This window comes from Nuphar pumila, chromosome 17, assembly GCF_984573655.1.
Source record: "Nuphar pumila chromosome 17, dmNupPumi1.hap1.1, whole genome shotgun sequence".
In the NCBI taxonomy this organism is placed as follows: Eukaryota; Viridiplantae; Streptophyta; class Magnoliopsida; order Nymphaeales; family Nymphaeaceae; genus Nuphar; species Nuphar pumila.
Window position 1 is genome coordinate 68,305,161 of NC_143265.1, and position 18,968 is coordinate 68,324,128.

An 18,968-nucleotide genomic window follows, 5' to 3' on the forward strand; every position below is an offset into this window, starting at 1 on the left:
CCGCTGGCTTTGTCGGCACCCACGTCTCGCTCGCCCTCCGGAAGCGCGGTGACGGTGTCGTCGGCCTCGACAACTTCAACGACTACTACGACCCCTCGCTCAAGAAGGCCCGCCGTCGAATCCTCGGCGACCACGGCGTCTTCGTCATCGCCGGCGACATCAACGACGCCCGGCTCCTGGCCAAGCTCTTCGACCTCGTCGCCTTCACCCACGTGATGCACCTCGCCGCCCAGGCCGGAGTCCGGTACGCTATCGAGAACCCGGCGTCCTACGTGCACAGTAACGTCGCCCGGCTCCAGGGTTAGGAAATTAGGGAAGGGAGTTAGGGTTAGTAAACAGTTCATCTGAGTTGGGGGCGGGGATGGGGCGGGGCCGGGACGGGGATGGGCCGGGGGCGGGGCGGGGATGGGCCGGGGCGGGGTCGGGGCGGGGATGGGGCGGGGCGGGGGAACGTGCCAGTCCATCCCCGCCTCCACCCCCGGACGGGGATGGATTTTAACCTTCATCCCCGCCTCCATCCCCGTTTCATACCCTTCATCCCCGGTCCAAACGGGGCGAGGCGGGGCGGGGCCCCGCTTTCCCCCGGTCCACTGCCATCCCTACCTGTCCGACGCTGTAATCGGTTTTTACGAGGATATTTAATAGTTACAACTAAACAATACAGGAAAGATGATGTAATCACGAACTTTGTCCAATGTATCATGAAAATCAGCTACTGTTTCACATGATTCATGAATCCAAACACTATAACAAACATATCGTGAATGACCATGAATAATTTGGTGTCTTTTCTCTTGGAAGGATATAAATCTGAAAATATCTCTTCCATTGCAGCGAAACGAGCTAAGAGAAGAAATAGAAATTTTTGCCGTTTCAAATAATTGAGAAATTCCAAGGAAAAGAGTGACTTTCATTCAAGTGTTAACCAAACCTACACTTTAAAAAAACAAACCAAAAAAAAATATCATGACTGATTGCTTTAAATATGGAAGTGTCCCTTGTCATTAGAAAAAATCCCTATGGCTATATATAGCAGCTCCACTTTTGGTGTTAGCGCACATTCTTACTAGCTCGCTGTATGTCACCTTTGATCACCGGTACGAACTGGAAACAATCATCAGTTCTCCCAAGGAATTTATGAGGACAACCGTCACTTGTCAAATATTATGCCTTTGGCGGCCGGCTAGTCATGGCCGTGCTTCATAATCTGCAAACTTCTAGCTTGCACCTGCACGTTCCCTGTAGAATTGATCCATAACCCTTCACAACCCAGGGGTGGTCTTTAACAGAGCTTAACGTAAATCTCTGCTTCGGATCTGAAACAAATTTTAAACATTACAAAACCTACATCAGTATGAATTACCAAAGCCTGGGATTTCAGCAAAAGCTGGTGCACCAGTGTTGGAAGTCAAAGAAACTTGCCTTTGCAGAGAAGTCCTTCGAGTAAATCCTTCAGTTCAGGGTCCAGTTCATCAGGAATAGGCAATGGATCGTTAACAATCTGATGGATGGACAGTATAAAATGTCAGTGAGCTAGTATAAAAAGATGAAACAAATACACAAATAAGATGTTCAGATTCAAGAATCTTGAGAACAAAATTAACACCTTGTCAAATGTTTCTTGGAGTGTGTCGCCAATAAATGGACAACGACCTAGGAGCATACAGTATAGCGTGACACCAAGAGCCCATGTATCAGCAGCTTTACCCTGGTATGTTAAGCCTATTAATGCACCAAGGTAAATACTTAGATGATTAAAATATTAGCATTTTTAATTGATTGAAATATTAAAATTTTAAGCAGTTGATAGCATGCGATACCAGGAAATTTTACTGTTCAGTGATAGCCCCATACCTGAGCAGCATTCTGGTGCTGTGAAGACGGGTGTTCCTGGTGACCTCCGGAGTTCATCATTATCATCCTAAAGGCAGTAAAAGTCAAAATTAAAACACTTCTAAAATGCTTATGGTAGTTTTACCTAACAGTAGCATACAGTGATCAAATAAATAAGCTAAATATTTATAAATTTAAATCACAAACGGTAAGTTTCATTGACAGCAAGTAATAAGTACAAACCACATCTAGAAAAATTGGTTAGTTGTGCCTGGGAAAAGAGCAGATGTCTAAAAAACATAAGAGCAGATGTACAACCCTTAGGGGGCATTTGATAGCAAGGATAAACAGTCCCCACGGACCTTTTTCCCGATTTCGGGCTGGGGCCCATGAGCATGTCAAATGCGCAATAAATTCTCCACCAAATTTGCTGAAACTGGCTTGCAGTATGGATTGCATGAGAGATATCTGGTCTGGTGATACTCAGATACATCAATGAACCAACAAGCTGTCTGTAGGGAGTAGGATCAGAAAAGAGAACATCATCATCAATTTTCATTTTAACTCCTACTATAGCAGGAGTTTCACAAACCTTTTCATCTGTAATACCTGATATATCAATGATCTTAGAAGCAAGCTTAGTTTGAGATAAGAAATACCCTCTATGAGAGTATGCTACTTCAATACCCAAAAATAAGTCAGAAAACCCAGATCAGACATTTCAAACTTATCTTTCAACATTGATTTTATGCTCTTAACCCCTTTAGAATCACTACCAGTTATGAGCATGTGACAATATCTGCATTGGATGTTCTAACAAACAAAGCAGTATCAGTAAAACAGGATGAAAAATCATTTTCTATCATTACGAAATTAAACCTATCATACCAAGCCTTGAGGGCTTGTTTCAAACCATAAAGTGTTTTTCGAAGGCGAAGCACCTTTCCTTTAAGAGTCTTCATTCCAGGAGGAGCATCCATATACACTTATTCAGTTAGATCTCCGTTTAGAAAGACATTCTTAACATTCATTTGATAGATGTTCCATTTGTTAATTGAGGCAACAGTTATAAGACATCGGACAGTAACCATCCGAGCTACTGGAGCAAAGGTCTCCTCATAATCAATCTCATATTCTTGACTATACCCCTTTACAACCAGTCGAGCCTTATATCTTTCGAGGGATCCATCACTCTTACTCTTAACCTTAAATACCCATCTACACCCTATTGTTTTCTTACTTCTAGAAAGTTCTTGAAATTCTCATGTCTTGGCTCTTCTCAGAGCTCCAAGTTCATTATCCATGACGGATATCCATTCAGGACATTTTCGTGCTTCCTCAAAGTTTCTAGGTTCTATGTAAGAATGAATGGCGCTTAGACAAGCTCTATATTTAGGTGAGAAGGATTCATATGAGATGAACCTAGAAGGAGTTTTTCTATGTCTTTCGGTCCTACGAAGGTTTTCACTTTGAGGAGCAGTCCTACTAGCATCATCATATCTTTCAAGGGAACTTCTGAAGGTGTCTCTATCTCTATGAGTATAGATGATGGGATCCCTAGGAGGTTCCTCATCAACATGTTGAGGAAATGGAGAGGACACAGGACTGGTTTCCCTGGTTTCATTATCACTTGAGTCATTCTGATTTGACTCATCATCACTAGTATCATCACTTTCAGTTAACAAATCAAATAAAAAAAAATAATCTATGTTTTCGTCATTAGATTCAAAATTTTCGAAACCACTAAGATTTTCCAAAAAACTTACATTTCTAAAAACATATAATTTGTCATTTTTAACATCATAACATTGAAAACGTTTTTGGGTTTCGAAATAACCAAGAAAGGCGCAAGGAATGGCCTTTAGAGAAAGTATATCGTTTTTATCAGTAAGAACAAAACATTTACATCCAAAAACCCTTAACCTGCTATAATCAGGTTTTTTCTCATACAATTTTTCAAATGAAGAAATCTTGTTCAAATTTTTTGATGGAAGTCTATTTATGAGATAGACGGATGCGAGGGCTGCCTCAGCCCAGACTTTTTTTGGAATATTTTGCGAAAAGAGCAAGGTTCTAGTTGTTTCAATGATATGACTATGCTTTCGTTCAGCTAACCCATTTAGTTATGGGGTTTTAGGACAGGATTTTTGATGGAGGATACCATAACTTTCAAGATAACTCTTGAATTCGTTTGAAAGGTATTCGCCACCAGAGTCAGATCTAAGAATTTTTAAACTTCCATTGAATTGGTTAAAAACCATGATATGAAAAGTTTTAAAAGTTGAAAACACTTCGTGTTTATGTTTAAGAAAATATATCCAACAAAATCTAGTGTAATCGTCCACAAAAATCACATAGTACGAGAATCCTCCTTTAGATATCACAGGAGTCGGACCCCATACATCGAAATGAACAATTTCAAAGGGGTTTGTTGTAAACATGGATCTTTGTGAAAAATGTATACTTTTTATTTTCCTAAGAATACATTCATTACATACAAAATCCTCTTTACAAAGATGTTTAATAAAAGGCAAATAAAAGATTTTAACAATGTTGGGATGTCTCAGTCTCTCATGCCATACATGAATATCTTTGTTTTGAGCAACATTACAAGGTTGATTCTTGGGAACTTGAAGAAAATCAATATAGTAGAGGTCTCCTCTCCTAGAGCCTTCCCCACTCAATCTCCCGGACCGGCGATTCTGTTTCCAACATTTGTTAGAAGGAAATTTTATATTGCAACCATGGTCTGAGAGTTAAGAAACCGAAAGTAAATTTAAATTTAGTTTTGGTATAAGACGAATTTTTGGAATAAAGAAATCTTGTTTTTCAAAATTACTTGTTCCTTTAATTTCAAGAGGTGTTCCATCCGTCGTCGAGACAAAAGATGGAAGAGAATTTTTAGAAAACTCAGAAAGAGAACAAGCACTCGGGGTCATGTGAAAGATGCACCGGAATCTAGAAGCCAAGATGTCTTACCGGGTGGTGAGGAAGTAGACATAGCGGCTTCGGAAATCCCTCCTTTGAGAAGAGGTTGTAAAGCTTCTACAATTTGTTGAAGGGAAAGAGACTCATTTAGCGATGAAGGTCGTTCCTTCGGTTGAGATGTCATAGTCGTTGCAAGCAATTTCTTCCATTTTGGACAAATAGGTTTAATGTGCCCTAGCTCTTTACAAAAATGACATGTAAGCTTGCTATAGTCTCTCTTTGCTCCTTGACCACTTGAGTTTTGATTCTTGAAGTGAGGGGGCTTGTAGGTCCTTAAATTGCTCCCGGTCTTGAGAAAGCATTAACATCTTCGTTTTCTTCATTGTTTGAAGGTGTAGCTAGAACACTTGGGTTGCTCTTGCTTATACCCATCTGAGTCTCTTTCGCACTAAGTTTAGTAATTACATCTTCAAGAGAGGGGGAAGTGAAAGCGGATAAAAGAGAAGATCGGATTTGTTCAAATTTGGGCCTAAGCCCATTCAAAAAGTTGAAAAATCTATCTTCTTCCAATTGTTTATGGCGGAGCTCTATGCCTTCTCCACTCCACTTAAGTTCGAGCATAGCAAGCTTGTCCCAAATAGAAGAAAGCTCGGCAAAATACTCTCTTATAGTCATCTCCCCTTGTTGAAGTGTTAGCGCCCTTTTTTGGAGACAGTACTTATGGGACAAATCCCTAGAGGTGTACATCTTCTCAAGATATTCTCATTCTTGAAAAGCCTTTTTGAACTTGATGATATTTGCATTAATTCTCGTTTCTACGGACGAAAACATCCAAGAGAGAATTTTAAAATTCCTCATTTTCCATTCTTCATGCTTTTTCGTATATTCTTTCATCACCTTCAAAAAAATTTATCTCTCCTTTTTCTAGCGAGGTTATCTTGGGTTCCGGTTCAGGAATCGAGCCTTGGACATTGCCCCAAAGCCCTTTTCCTTTGATGTGAGCTTCCATATTTCTGGCCCAAACATGATAGTTGGACCCATTGAGTTTGAACCCAAGAGAAAAATGGGAGTCTTTTTCACCCATTAGAGAGGAGAGATGATTAAAAACAATACGTACCTCAAGGGTTTCTCAAGTCTTTCTTGATAAAGGAGGCTTCTAAAATATTGCCCGAAGAGGATGATCCACTCCAAAAAATAATAGCTTGAAGGCACGTTTTTTGAGGCACTCAAAAATGAAAAAACGCACGATCCTTCTTCAAACGAGGCTATGATACCATGTGAAAGTATCTTCAACAAGATACTAAGATCAAGACCTTAATATTCTTGATAACAAATATGTGCACGCATGAACAATTAGAACACTTGTGCATAAAAGCACAAAATCACAAACTCTCACAAATGCACCAAAGGCATAAAAATAAATATTCGAACTTTATTAAAGGCTTGGGCTTTGACTCAAAGCCATAAGAATACAAGAGGGGAGAAGCCCTTATTTATAACCAAACAAGGAGCCACATAGGGGGCTCCCAAGAGAGACGTTGGGAGCCCCCAACGGTCACATATGTGACCGTTGGAGGCTCCCCAACGACTCTTTGGGGAGCCTCCCTATGTAGCACAAAATACAAAAAATAAAAAGAAAGAAAAAGAAGAAAAATAAAAGAATTAAAAAAGTTACAATCATATTCCACTATGGAATATGCGTAAAATAAGTATTTACAGAAATACCCTTTTCGGGTGAACAATGAGACAAAAGATATATATATATATATCACACACACGAGATTACAAGGTTGATACATACTTTAACAATCATGTCAACATGGGATATGCATGATAAGTGAAGTGTCTGCGTGACATAGCTAGAAACAAATTGTTAAAAAGTTAAAACTACCAAATTTGGTCTATAATGCAAATGAAAGGCAAGCTAATCACATGCATAAGAAATATGTTCTATTCTGTATCACACAATTACAAGTACCCTAAGGGCGTGTTTGACTGTGCGTCCTGCAAGGCGCCGGGGCTGCACCACTGTTTTGACCAATGCCCCCCCCCCTCCCCAGAATGGAGTGGACAGGAATAGGGGGACGGTTTTCAAAAAAAAACATCATCGGGACAGTGTGTCCTGGGCAAGGACAATGTGTTCTGTCCAAGCTTGGACAATCAGTCAAACGCACCCTAATATTAAAGTTTTGAAACAAGACAATAATAATGAGAACAGTAAATAATGAGCATTACACATAAATAAATATGTGAAGGTAATCTTGAAGCACAAATTGGGCTTCATTAACTTGACATTAATTATGCTATGCTAATTCACATGCAAAATTGTTCAGCCACCCGCGCAGATAGAAACCAAAAAAGCAGCCAATATGGAGACCTCATGATTTCAGAAACTCAAACTCCGCTCCATCTAGACTTGGAGCTGTATAAACAAAAACAAGGATTATTAATCAACTTCAACAATGAAGAATCCCAGGAAAGCAATGTCAATTCTCTGACATTCCCCTTCATTAAAGTTAAACCATAGCAAAATTGACCCATAATGTTAATATAAGCTACATGATCAAATAATTTAATAAAACAAAGTGACACCAAGAAAATTGTTCACGAAGAAAAACCATAGAGTACTACATTATGGATTATACCTTTAAAAACCATACACATTACACAAATAAAAGAGGTCACTGGACCTACTTGGGCTATTTGATGCCTGCTTATTGGTGGGCTAGGTCAACTCATTGTGTTGACAAACTTGTATTCCAATCTATGCCTGTAACAACAACACCAAAGCTCCTCTCCTCCCCTATAAATAGAGGGTCTTCACTCCCCCTTAACCTCATTCCAGCCTTCTTCCCTCTCCTAGCTGCACCACCATTTTGGTGGTTGCCACCCCCTCTAGCCTAACCCGGTTCGGTCCCCTCTAGCCTAGCCCAGTTCAGCCCCTTAGTTGACCCGTTTGGCTAAGCCTTGGTTCATGTAAATCGACTCCACCTCCGTCGACATACTTACGCATATGTAAGGATCGCCAGAAATGTGCATTTTGAGAAAAAATCTCCCAAGATATTTTGAAAATTTCCCGTCTCTTGTCGATACGCTCTACAAAGTAGGCTCCTATACCAAATGCTCATAGTTCGATGTTAAAATTCTTATTCTTGTTGCACTTGCACTTGCGTATGATTTGTTTATATTTCGATAATCTCACATGTTTTCGATATGCAATATAAAATAATATATAATTCAATATATAAAATACATAATATATATATATATATGGGAATATATATATATGGATTTTATTGAAAAATACTGTGTATATTCGTATTTCCCAATAAAATATGTTATCATTCATTTTTGGAGAAATATATTGGACGTGTGCTCGTGTTCTTTCGCTACACATAAAATAATAAGTTTATTCGTGTGCCTAGGTTTACGTGTATTATCACATGTGCTTCACAACACTTATTACGAACTTCCGACCTGTATTACGGGCTTCTAACTTGTATTACAAGCTTTTAAACTGTATTACGAGTTTCAAACCTATATTACGGGATTTCAACCTGTATTATAAGCTTTCAAAATGTATTACGAGTTTATGACTTGTGTTTCGAGCTTTCAACCTGTGTTACGAGCTTTCAACATGTATTATGAGTTTTTAATATATACTACAAGTTTTTGATATGTATTACGAGCTTTTACCCGTGTGTACGAGCTTTTACATATGCTTACGAGCTTTCTGATAATACATGTATGAATTACTCCAAATGTGTAGGAATTACGAATGCTCAAGGTTTAGATGATTTATATTATGGAATATGTACGTTTTGAATTATGTGATAATTATGCTTTTCTGTTAAAATGGTGCATCATATGCAATGAATGATTTTGTTCAATAGAACGATGGGTCACGACACCCTACTGACTGTGTTAGCATGTTGAAATGCCATAACATGCATGCATGAATTGGTATGACTCATGTAGGAGCCTGGAGGTTTAAAGAACCTTGTTGGTGCCATTGGGCCCATTTGTGTCTATGTCATATGAAAGACTGATATTGTAGTGTAAGTCATTGAGAAATGCTTGTACAATGAGTGGGAGTTCGATGAGAACCTCAAGTTGCTCGAATGGGTTGAAGGCACCGAAACAATACCGAATGGGTTGGGTACATACGAGTGGAACAAAATAGAGTGGTTACCCTAAACGGGTACTTGGGTTACTGAACCTTGATATTTGCCTATTTGTTTTAAAGCACATGAAATAATCTCGCAAAAAAAACTCTTATATCCATTTAGAGTAGGCCTACCTTGGAGAGGGTAGATGGTACAAGCCTTGAGTAATTTTGATATATTTCTGGGAACACGACGTCCCAGTGGTCTTCATTCACTTGTAGGTATAAGAGACTAGGGCTATCAACGTATCTTAGGTGATAGATCCCCAACTACTGTAGTAGTCTGAGATGCATGCATATTGAGTGGGAGTGACCTTTGGAGAATTCTCTCTCGGTTACAAACTGTTCCCCTTAGGATCCGTTCAGCAAGCCATTCGGGATAATTGAAAATACATGGCATACTAAACCCCCGAATGGTCTCGACTGATACGACGATAAGTGGCTCTGCGAGTACCTCCAGAGAGAATAAATATCGAAACAAAGACCTTTTGAATCACATTTTGAGATAAAAATATACCTTGATAATACAATGCTTAAGTGGGCATTCGTATTATGTTGAATATATGAGTAGAAACTTGCAATAATAGTTGCACAACTCAATAGTAGAGCTTAGAGCGATGACTTAGTCCGCCAAAGAATAATGTTATGCATAAAACGAAAATATATTTGATAATGCAATCGGTTAAATATATTTATTTTTGTATTTATTAGTGTGATTATTGTAAAGCATGCACTTTCCTATGGAATAAATCTATGTGAAATTGTTAACGTATTGTGACATCTAAGTTGCACAAATAGATATAAATTATGACACTTGAATGTGATTTTAATATCCTGAGTTACATGGAATTGGTATATACCTACTAGACCGTCACAAGTCTGACCATTTTTATGGGCAGATGATTGCAGATGAAGAAATACGATATAGCTGCAAAGCGGGTGCGGGATGCTGCGTTGTTGTTGACGAGCCAATCATTTTCCTTTCCCGAGCACTGAATTCAAACATGACATTGTATTGATTTTATACTATGTCACATGGGTGCGGGTGTGGGTGAGGGTGTGGGGGTGCGGCACTTTCAAAAAACTTGGGTGCAGGGGTGCGGCAAAAATATAAAAAATTATATATATATATATAAAGTCCAAAAGTTGGACATAAATGACCCTGGGTGCGTTGACTGCACCTAGGGTCAAGTTGACCGCATCGGGTGCGGCACCTAGTTGAAGAGTCCTTGTGACATAGATTTTATAATATTTTAAATGATACATTGTTCTTTTGAATTAAAGTACTTTAATTGTCATGTTATCCCCTTTTGAATTAAATGTAATCGTTTTTTAGTATAACGTAACCCGCCTGGGGTTTCGAACCCTGTTTGAAAATGTTTCCGCTGACGATTTTAACAAAAAAATAAAGTTTTAAATTTTCACGTATTTTCACGGGTTAAAAATCTCAAGGCATTACAATGCCACATGGATGCACATGCAAGTACAGGATACGATGTGGATTCGCTTGGTATACGATACAACAATTTTAAAAAATTAGGACTAAAGGATACGATTGTACACCCCCAAAGGGGTTTGGCATAGTGGTATGGGGGCCTATGCCGCTAGGCAGACGGTCTAGGTTCAAATCTCATGGGCATTAATCCTTACGCAAGTCGAAGCATGGCGACTCTTTCGGGCAAGGGGTAAGCCCACAGAGTTTCACGTTAACAAGACAGTGATCGTAAGTATGGCAGGCAGAGGCAGTGCGGCTAGGTCTTTGTTCCTGGGAGCGGTTTCTTTGTGTAAATATAAAAAAAAAAGATATGATCGTACATATATTATCAATATATATATATAAGTGTGTCAACGGGTCGGGTTTGGTTCAGACCCAGGTGGAACCAGACTTGGACCAGATTTTCGGGTATGGTATCGGGTCCAGACCCAGGTCTAATCAAGTTCCCTATAAGAAAAAACATACCCGGATCCGATAAGAACTACATGAACCATACTCGTTAAAACCATATTTTTTATCATTTTTAAATTGAAAATTTGTGAGTCTTAATCGAAACTCGATCGGGTCTAGGTCTGGTATAAAATTTCACAAACTATACTCTATCCATGTATTAGTCGGACCTTCAGGTCCGGACCCGAGTCTTAATTAGGTCTTCTTATTTATCACCATACCAAGACCCTATAGGGTTTGATTCGGGTGAAGTCCGGGTAAACAAAGCCCGTAGACACCCTTAATTGTGTCATATGCGTCGGACACTACATTGAGTGTGTCGAACATTGTGTCAGGCATCATGTTTAGTGTGTCGAATATGTGTCAATGTGTCATATATTGTGTTAACGTGTCAAGTACAATATTGATCAGTGCCTTAAGCGAATCGCACATAATGCCGTGTCAAGATCCATGTCGTGTCGTACCGACACACGATTCACCCCTTGAGGGGGCATGTCCTTATGACAGATTTCAATGCTATACAGGATTGGATCTTCACCTACTCTAGACCAGGGTTACCAAAAATGCTATAGCACTTGGGGAAGCGCTTCTCCGAAACGTGTTTATCGCTTTCAAAACGTGCAAGGAAGTAACCCTTTGAAATGGGACTTTCCATTTTGCTTCTCACTCGCTTCCCAATATTAGGAAGTGGATTTTCTTTTTTTTCTTTTTTTTTTTTTTGGGGGGGGGGGGGGGGGGGGGCTTGGAGCCTTTAACAAATTTTTTTTGCCTAATATCGAGAAAACTCGATTCCTATTCGCTTCCCACTTGAATCCTAGGTTGCTTCCTTCTTTGTTTCCTCTTCGCTCCCAGTTTGCTTCCATTCGCGCTTCTGAGACGAGTCTTGGTTCACTTCTAAGTCGTTTCACGCTTCTCGCTTCCTAAAATTTTAGAAGTGCCTTGCTTCCCGCTCCCGCTTCCTCGACTGACAACTCTGCTCTAAACCAAAACTATTAATCAAGAAATTCTTCCATTTAGAAGACATTAAACCAACATATACGTAGTTTGACTTAGCATTTCAACAAGCTTATTTTAATAAAATGCCATGAGAAATAGTGAAACTTATGCACATAACAACAACAACAACAACTACGCCTTCATCCCAAAACAATTGGGGTCAGCGATATGAACCAAAAAAGAAATTCATTTTGGGTCTTCCACATGAATCCTTTTCCTCCAATCATTTCTATCCAATGCCATGTCCTCGGTGAGGTTCAAAGCATTCATATCATTTCCTATCATCTCCATCCAAGTCTTCCTAGGACTACCCCGACCTCTTTTAACTAATATATTTTCCCATTTCTCCAACCTTCTACTGGAGCATCATTAGGCCTTCGCCGAATATGTCCAAACCACCGTAAACGATTCTCTCGCATCTTATTTTCAATGGGTGCAACACCTACCTTCTTACGTATCTCCTCGTTCCGAATCTTATCTTTTATTATATTTCCACACATCCATCTAAGCATCCTCATCTCAGCTACACTCATTTTTTGAATATGATGTCTCTTGGCAGCCCAACATTCTGTACCATATAGTAAAGCGAGTCTAATAGTCGTCCTATAAAACTTTCCCTTCAACCGCAATGGCATTCTACGATCGCACAGCACTCCAGTTGCACTTTTCCATTTCATCCACTCAATCTTTATCCTATGATTGACATCTCCATCAATTTCTCCATACTTTTGAATGATGGATCCCAAATATTTGAAATAATCATTCACCGGTATTTCTTGCTCACCAAGCTTCACTACACTCCCATCACTACTTCGTTGCTTACTAAACCGACATTCCATATATTCAGTCTTACTCTTACTCAACTTAAAACCTCTAGCTTCCAATGTTTGTCTCCATAATTCTAACTTAGCATTAACCCCAGCTCTAGACTCATCAATCAAAACAATATCATCAGCAAACAACATACACCACGGTACATTTTCTTGAATTGATCTCGTAAGCTCATCCATCACTATCGCAAATAGGAAAGGGCTTAAAGCAGATCCTTGATATAACCCAACGATTATCGAAAAATTGGTTGTCACCCCTCCACAAGTGCGGACATTGGTTACTACTCCTTCATACCTATCTTTAATTATACTAATGTACTTGAGAGAAACACCTTTCTTCATCATTGTCCACCAGAGAACTTCCCTAGGTACTCTATCGTATGCCTTCTCTAAATCAATAAAAACCATATGCAAATCTTTGTTCCTCTCTCTATATCTTTCAATAAGTTGTCTAAGAAGATGTATAGCTTCCATAGTTGATCTTCCAGGCATAAAACCAAATTGATTCTCCGATATCATGACAACCTTCCTCAACCTAGACTCAATCACCCTCTCCCAAAAGTTTCATAGCATGACTCATGAGTTTTATACCACGATAGTTTGTGTAATCTTGTATATCACCCTTATTCTTATATAAAGGCACCAAAGTACTCTTCCTCCACTCATTAGGCATCTTATTTGTTAGCCAAATCAAGTTAAAAAGATTTGTCAACCATTCTAAACCTTTCTCTCCCAAGCATTTCCAAGCCTCGATAGGTATACCATCTGGGCCAACTGCCCTTCTTGATTTCATTTTCTTCAAAGCCTCTGCAATTTCTTTCTTTTGAATCTTGCGCATGAAGTCACGATTTATCTCATGAAAAGGAATGGAGAAATCTCCAAGATCTTGAGCATGACTATTATTAAATAGCTTATCAAAATAATCTTTCCATCTCTCCTTAATCTCCTCATCTTTGACTAAAACCTTTTGCGTTTCATCTTTGATACATCTAACCATACCCAAATCCCTCGATTTTCTATCTCTCATCTTTGCAAGCCTATAAATATCCTTCTCGCCTTCTTTGGTATCCAATTTGTCATAAACCTCCTTATATACCTTAGCCCTCGCGTTTCGAACTACTTTTTTAGCTTCCTTCTTTGCTATCATATACTTCTCCAAATTCTCATTATCACGACTCTTACTTAGATTTCTATAACACTCTCTTTTAACCTTAATAGCTAATTTGACATCCTCGTTCCACCATGATGTATCCTTACCTATTGGTGCACCGCCTTTAGACTCACCCAATACCTCCTTAGCCACTTTTCTCATGCCACCCGCTATCTTATTCCACATTGATTATGAATCCTCCTCGAGACACCAATCAGCTTCCTGAACTACCTGCTCTACAAACATTCCTTGTTTAGCTCCTTTCAGTGCCCACCACTTAATTCTAGGATCCATCCTATGTGAAACTTATGCACATAAATATTAAAAAACAAGCACAATCCTTTGGACAAACTTGGAGGTTAGCTTGGTTTCTTAACTTCCTCTTATGAGTTTAGGACAAGGCAAATTCCAGCATCGCTTACCCAGCATCACACATAGCAGCACATTATAGATCTATTCCACTGCCAAGGAGCAAAGTTTGATAAACACAGACAACTTGACATGAGAAAGACAATTTTGGCTACATAACCAACTCTACAAAGGCATGTCTGGCATGTGTTAGGAACCAATGGTGGTCCATTGTGCATATATAAGTGATACAAAGATACAACCTAGATCCTAAGTAGTCTTTGAGTGGGTTTCTTCAACCTATTTTCTTCTATAGTCAATTCTTTTAGAGTTCCAACTATTGAAGGGACTCCTGCTCTATAAAGGTAAGGCGGACTTAGTTCTCTTAAATTAAGGTCTAAGTCCATTAACAAATTGATAAAAATATTTTGTTTTGATTTGTTTTACACAAAGCTCAATGTCCATAGGACAATGTCATTCAAGCTCTAACAGAGCCAACTCATCCCAAAGGAGACAGAGAGCATTATAATATTCACTTATGCTCATGTCTCCTTGGGTCATAGACTCATGGTCTTAACTTTATTTTGGAGGTTACATACTTGAGAAATATCCTTTAGGGCATACATATTTTGGACATATTTTCAAGCATCACTAGCAAAATCAAACTTTGTCAAACTAGTACACTTTTTATATCAACAGTATTAATGAGCCAATCTATAATCTTGGAATGACCCATTTTTCATTTCTTTCACATCTTCTCATTACCTTGAAGTGCCACTTCTTTTCCGTTGTCATTCCTTATAAGCACAAGTTTTGGCTCCTCAATGTCATCCACCAAACCCCATAAACTCTCGCTCCAAATTTGATGTTTAACTATTGATGCCCACATAACATAATTGGAATCATTGAGTCTCACGGGAATGGAGACGATGGTCTCTCGTTCCTCTTTCGAGATAATAACTAAGATGAAGAGGGAGAGAGAGAGAAGAAGAAGAAGATAGGGGAAGTGAAGTTCAATTGGACATCACAAGCTCATGATCACATGCTCCACAAACTCACGTCCATACGAACAACACGTCCTCAAGAATCAAAGCTCCAAAAGCTCTAATACCATGCAATGAAGTAAAAAGAGCACTCAAACCTCACACAAGAGGTACAAATCACACTCAAAATGTGTTCACTCACATAAGCCACTAAGAGCGAACAAAAACACACTTAAAAAATTATATATTATTGAGAAAGGAATGCACAAAGAATCCATTAGGAAAAAGCATAATATTTAAAGAGACAAGAGGTCCTTATTTATATACAAACAAGAGGGCCAAAAGGACTGATATAACTGTTGGGAAAGGCCCCAACAGCTAGAAATATAGCTGTTAGAGATTCTCAACGGTTATAATGACTAAAATACAAAACTGAATATAGTTGTTGTCTATGTCACAGGGACTCGGCAAACTGGGTGCCGCACCCACGTCGACACCACGCGATGCAGGTGCACGTGTGGGTGCGGCACCCGGTGCGGTCAACCTGACCCTGGGTGTATTGACCGCACCCAGGGTCATTTATGTCCAACTTTTGGACTTTATATATATATATATATTTTTTTATATTTTTGCTGCACCCCCGCACCCAAGTTTTTTGAAAGTGCCGCACCCCCGCACCCGCAGCCATGTGACATAGGCTGTTGTAGATTCCCAACAGCTATACTGACTAAAAGATAAAATTGAATATAACTGTTGGAGATTCCTAATAGCTCTATTGACTAAAAAGACAAAAAAATGTCAGTTCTGCCCCTAATGGGCAGAACCTATTACATGTACAGAATTACCTACAGGACAGACCCTATTACATGGTGAAATTACCAAAATACCCATAGTGGGTAAAAATATTATATATATATATATATATATATATATACACACACACACATGAACATAAAAATATGTACATAACAATATGTATATATATATATATATATATATTACTATATATACATGAACATATTTTAACACTTATTGTTTGCACTTTAGCATATGACAAGGTAGATAAGAGTTTCAAAGCTTCACTCGATATGATTACCACATAAAACGAGAATGAACTTAATAATGTAATTAGAGAACAAAAAAATAAACAATCAAGGTAACATTTACTGCAGAAGAAAGGTCTTTCAGTTAAAGTTCATGTGCTTTAAGGCCCATCAAATATACAGAGTGTTAATGTTACCTCAACGACATGACTAACACCAAAATCAGCAATCTTCACCCTGCCATTGCTTGTGACCAACAGATTTTCAGGTTTTATGTCCCCATGTACAACGTTCTGTCAAATCATAAAAATCCCTTAGCTAGCACCAACATGGCATGGCATATAAACCAAAGCAGATAAACCAAAAGAGATTCATTTCCACAAGGATCTTAAATTTAAAGTTTATCATACGTATTTCAGTTTGTGAAATTATCTTGCCTTTATGAAGTCACTATAATAAAGCCATATTTCTCCTTGTTATATTGCAATGGAATTCTTTTGCAATGATATTCAAATCAGATATATAGCCAGAGAATTAGTACATAGATTATCAGTCACACAATTATGCTTCAAAATTTTATTTGCATTTATTTTTTAAAAAATGTGGCCCTTGAATTTCTGATGCAATTGATCATTTCCCATAATTTAAAGATTAGCAATCTTTAAACATTTAACTTGAATCATTTCACTGACTCCTTTTTCTACATAAGTACAATAGAAATAATTTTCAGTTTTTTGTCTGGTTGAATCCGGAAAAGATTCATCAACACTTGTAGTGATAACCCTCTCCTACACTTCCTTCTCAAATCTTTAAACAATTTTTTTATTTCTTTTTCTTCATTGTTTCTTTATCTCTCTACCCCTTATATATAGAGAGGCTAGGTCTTTGGTGTGGATGTGCATACAATATCAATGAGTTGAAACAGGCAACATCTTATTGCTAATGTTTTGTTAAGTGAATCTAACCTTACAGATAGGATCTACATGGGTGGGGAACGACTTTGAAATCACCGGAATCTGGTGTTCATATTGGATTTTTTGGTGATTCAAAAATCAACAGTTAGAAATGCACCAAATTTTCACAACTTAAAAAAAAGATATTTTTATGTCGAAATAACACAATCCAAGGGTCGATCTATAACAAATTGACTATGCTGACCACATTCGCAGGGTTAGATCAGAGTTGCCAAGCGGGAGCAGGAAGCGCACTTCCAAAATTTTATGAAGCGGGACGACTTAGAAGGGAATCAGGAATAGTCTCGGAAGCGACCAAGGAAGCAAACCGGAAGCAACCTAGGAAGCGAACTGGAAGCAAAAAAAGAAAAAAAAAGAAAAAATAAAAATGAAAACACAAAAAAATGAAAAAAGAAAGGGAAGCACGCTTCCCAACATGTTTTGGAAGGGCCACGTTTCGCGCTTCGGGAAAACGTGCTTCCCCATGCCCTATGGTGCTTCCGGTAACCCTAGGTTAGATTGAGTCAAAACAACTTGCCTATACAAGTTTCAACTCATTGATCACTATATATATATATATATATATATATATATATATATATATATATTGGGAGTAGATGCTATCAAAAATTAGGTGTGGTGCGAGCAAATGGGGATTTCCTGAAAAATATAATTTTTTATTTCCAATGCAAAAAGAAAGGGAAACATCAAATGTATGCTAAAAATATCGGAAAGCCGAGGTTGAGAATTTTATTTGCAAATTCATGGCAAGAGCATGGAATCTCAAACACTTACCATGACATTTTCAGCATTAGATTTTGCAAAATGTGTAATCACTCAAAAGACATGCTGCCTCACTAAACAGAGGCCAGCTTAGCGAAATCATATATACTGCAATTGCTCCTAACACTTAGTGACCATATTTAAGTTTGATCCACATAAACAGGTGTAATTGTCAATATCTTTCAATGCAAATGAATGAATGAGAATAATTCCTTCAGTGTCTCCTTCGCACTCCTTGGGTGACTACTTGTCACACATTGTCTTTAATGAAAGTTTTTCCTTCTCTCAAAAGAAAAATATATGAGAAAAAATATCTATCATCAGTTTCGCGAGTAACCACATAAAGGCCAGAAGTATCTTCATTATGTACACTTGACACTGCTAATATTAAACCACAATTTTTTTTGTGACATTTGAAATATCACCGAGGACATGGCATTGGATAGAAATGAATGGAGGAGAAGGATTCATGTGGAAGACCCAGAATGATTTTCTTTGTTGGTTCATATCGCCGACCCCAATTGTTTTGCGATGAAGGCGTAGTTGTTGTTGTTTGTTGTTGTTGAAATAGTATGACAAACAATATCTAATCAAGCTTTATATACACATCATTGCAGACAATTGCAACCAATACAGCAGCTCATTAGTTCATGACCATGAAAGTAGTAATTTATGTGTCTGACGCAATCACATGAGAGATATATCTAAAAGTTCTCTAGGTTCTACGACACAAAGCCTTAGGCTGTTGACAGGATTCAACTTTCAGAAGAAAAAAAGTTCTCCGGAACAAAAAGCAGCAGCAATTATCACAATTTTATCCTAGTACATTAATGAAATAAAAGCCCAAAGTAAATAAGATAACTCACATGAGCATGGAGATACATCAGCCCTGCAACAATATCTCTAAAGTATTCCCTGGCAGTATCCTCCCCAATTCCACCAGGTGGACCAGATCCCTCACAAATACAATCTCCTTCCACGTACTCAAGAACTACATTGGAAACAAAAAGC

General features: G+C 38.4%; 1 protein-coding gene across 1 annotated transcript in view; it reads right to left on the bottom strand.

Annotated features, from left to right (window-relative positions):
• Positions 1-852: 852 nt before the first annotated feature.
• LOC149812115 (serine/threonine-protein kinase GRIK2-like) overlaps positions 853-18,968 on the bottom strand; it is a 42,520-nt gene continuing 24,404 nt past the window's right edge. The window contains exons 7-12 of the mRNA XM_089993682.1: positions 18,824-18,948; positions 16,419-16,514; positions 1,855-1,921; positions 1,607-1,722; positions 1,423-1,501; positions 853-1,316 (exon numbers count right to left, since the gene is read on the bottom strand). Of these exons, the coding sequence (XP_089849808.1) occupies positions 1,201-1,316; positions 1,423-1,501; positions 1,607-1,722; positions 1,855-1,921; positions 16,419-16,514; positions 18,824-18,948 (599 nt within the window). The 3' untranslated portion in view covers positions 853-1,200. The remainder of the gene's footprint in view (positions 1,317-1,422; positions 1,502-1,606; positions 1,723-1,854; positions 1,922-16,418; positions 16,515-18,823; positions 18,949-18,968) is intronic.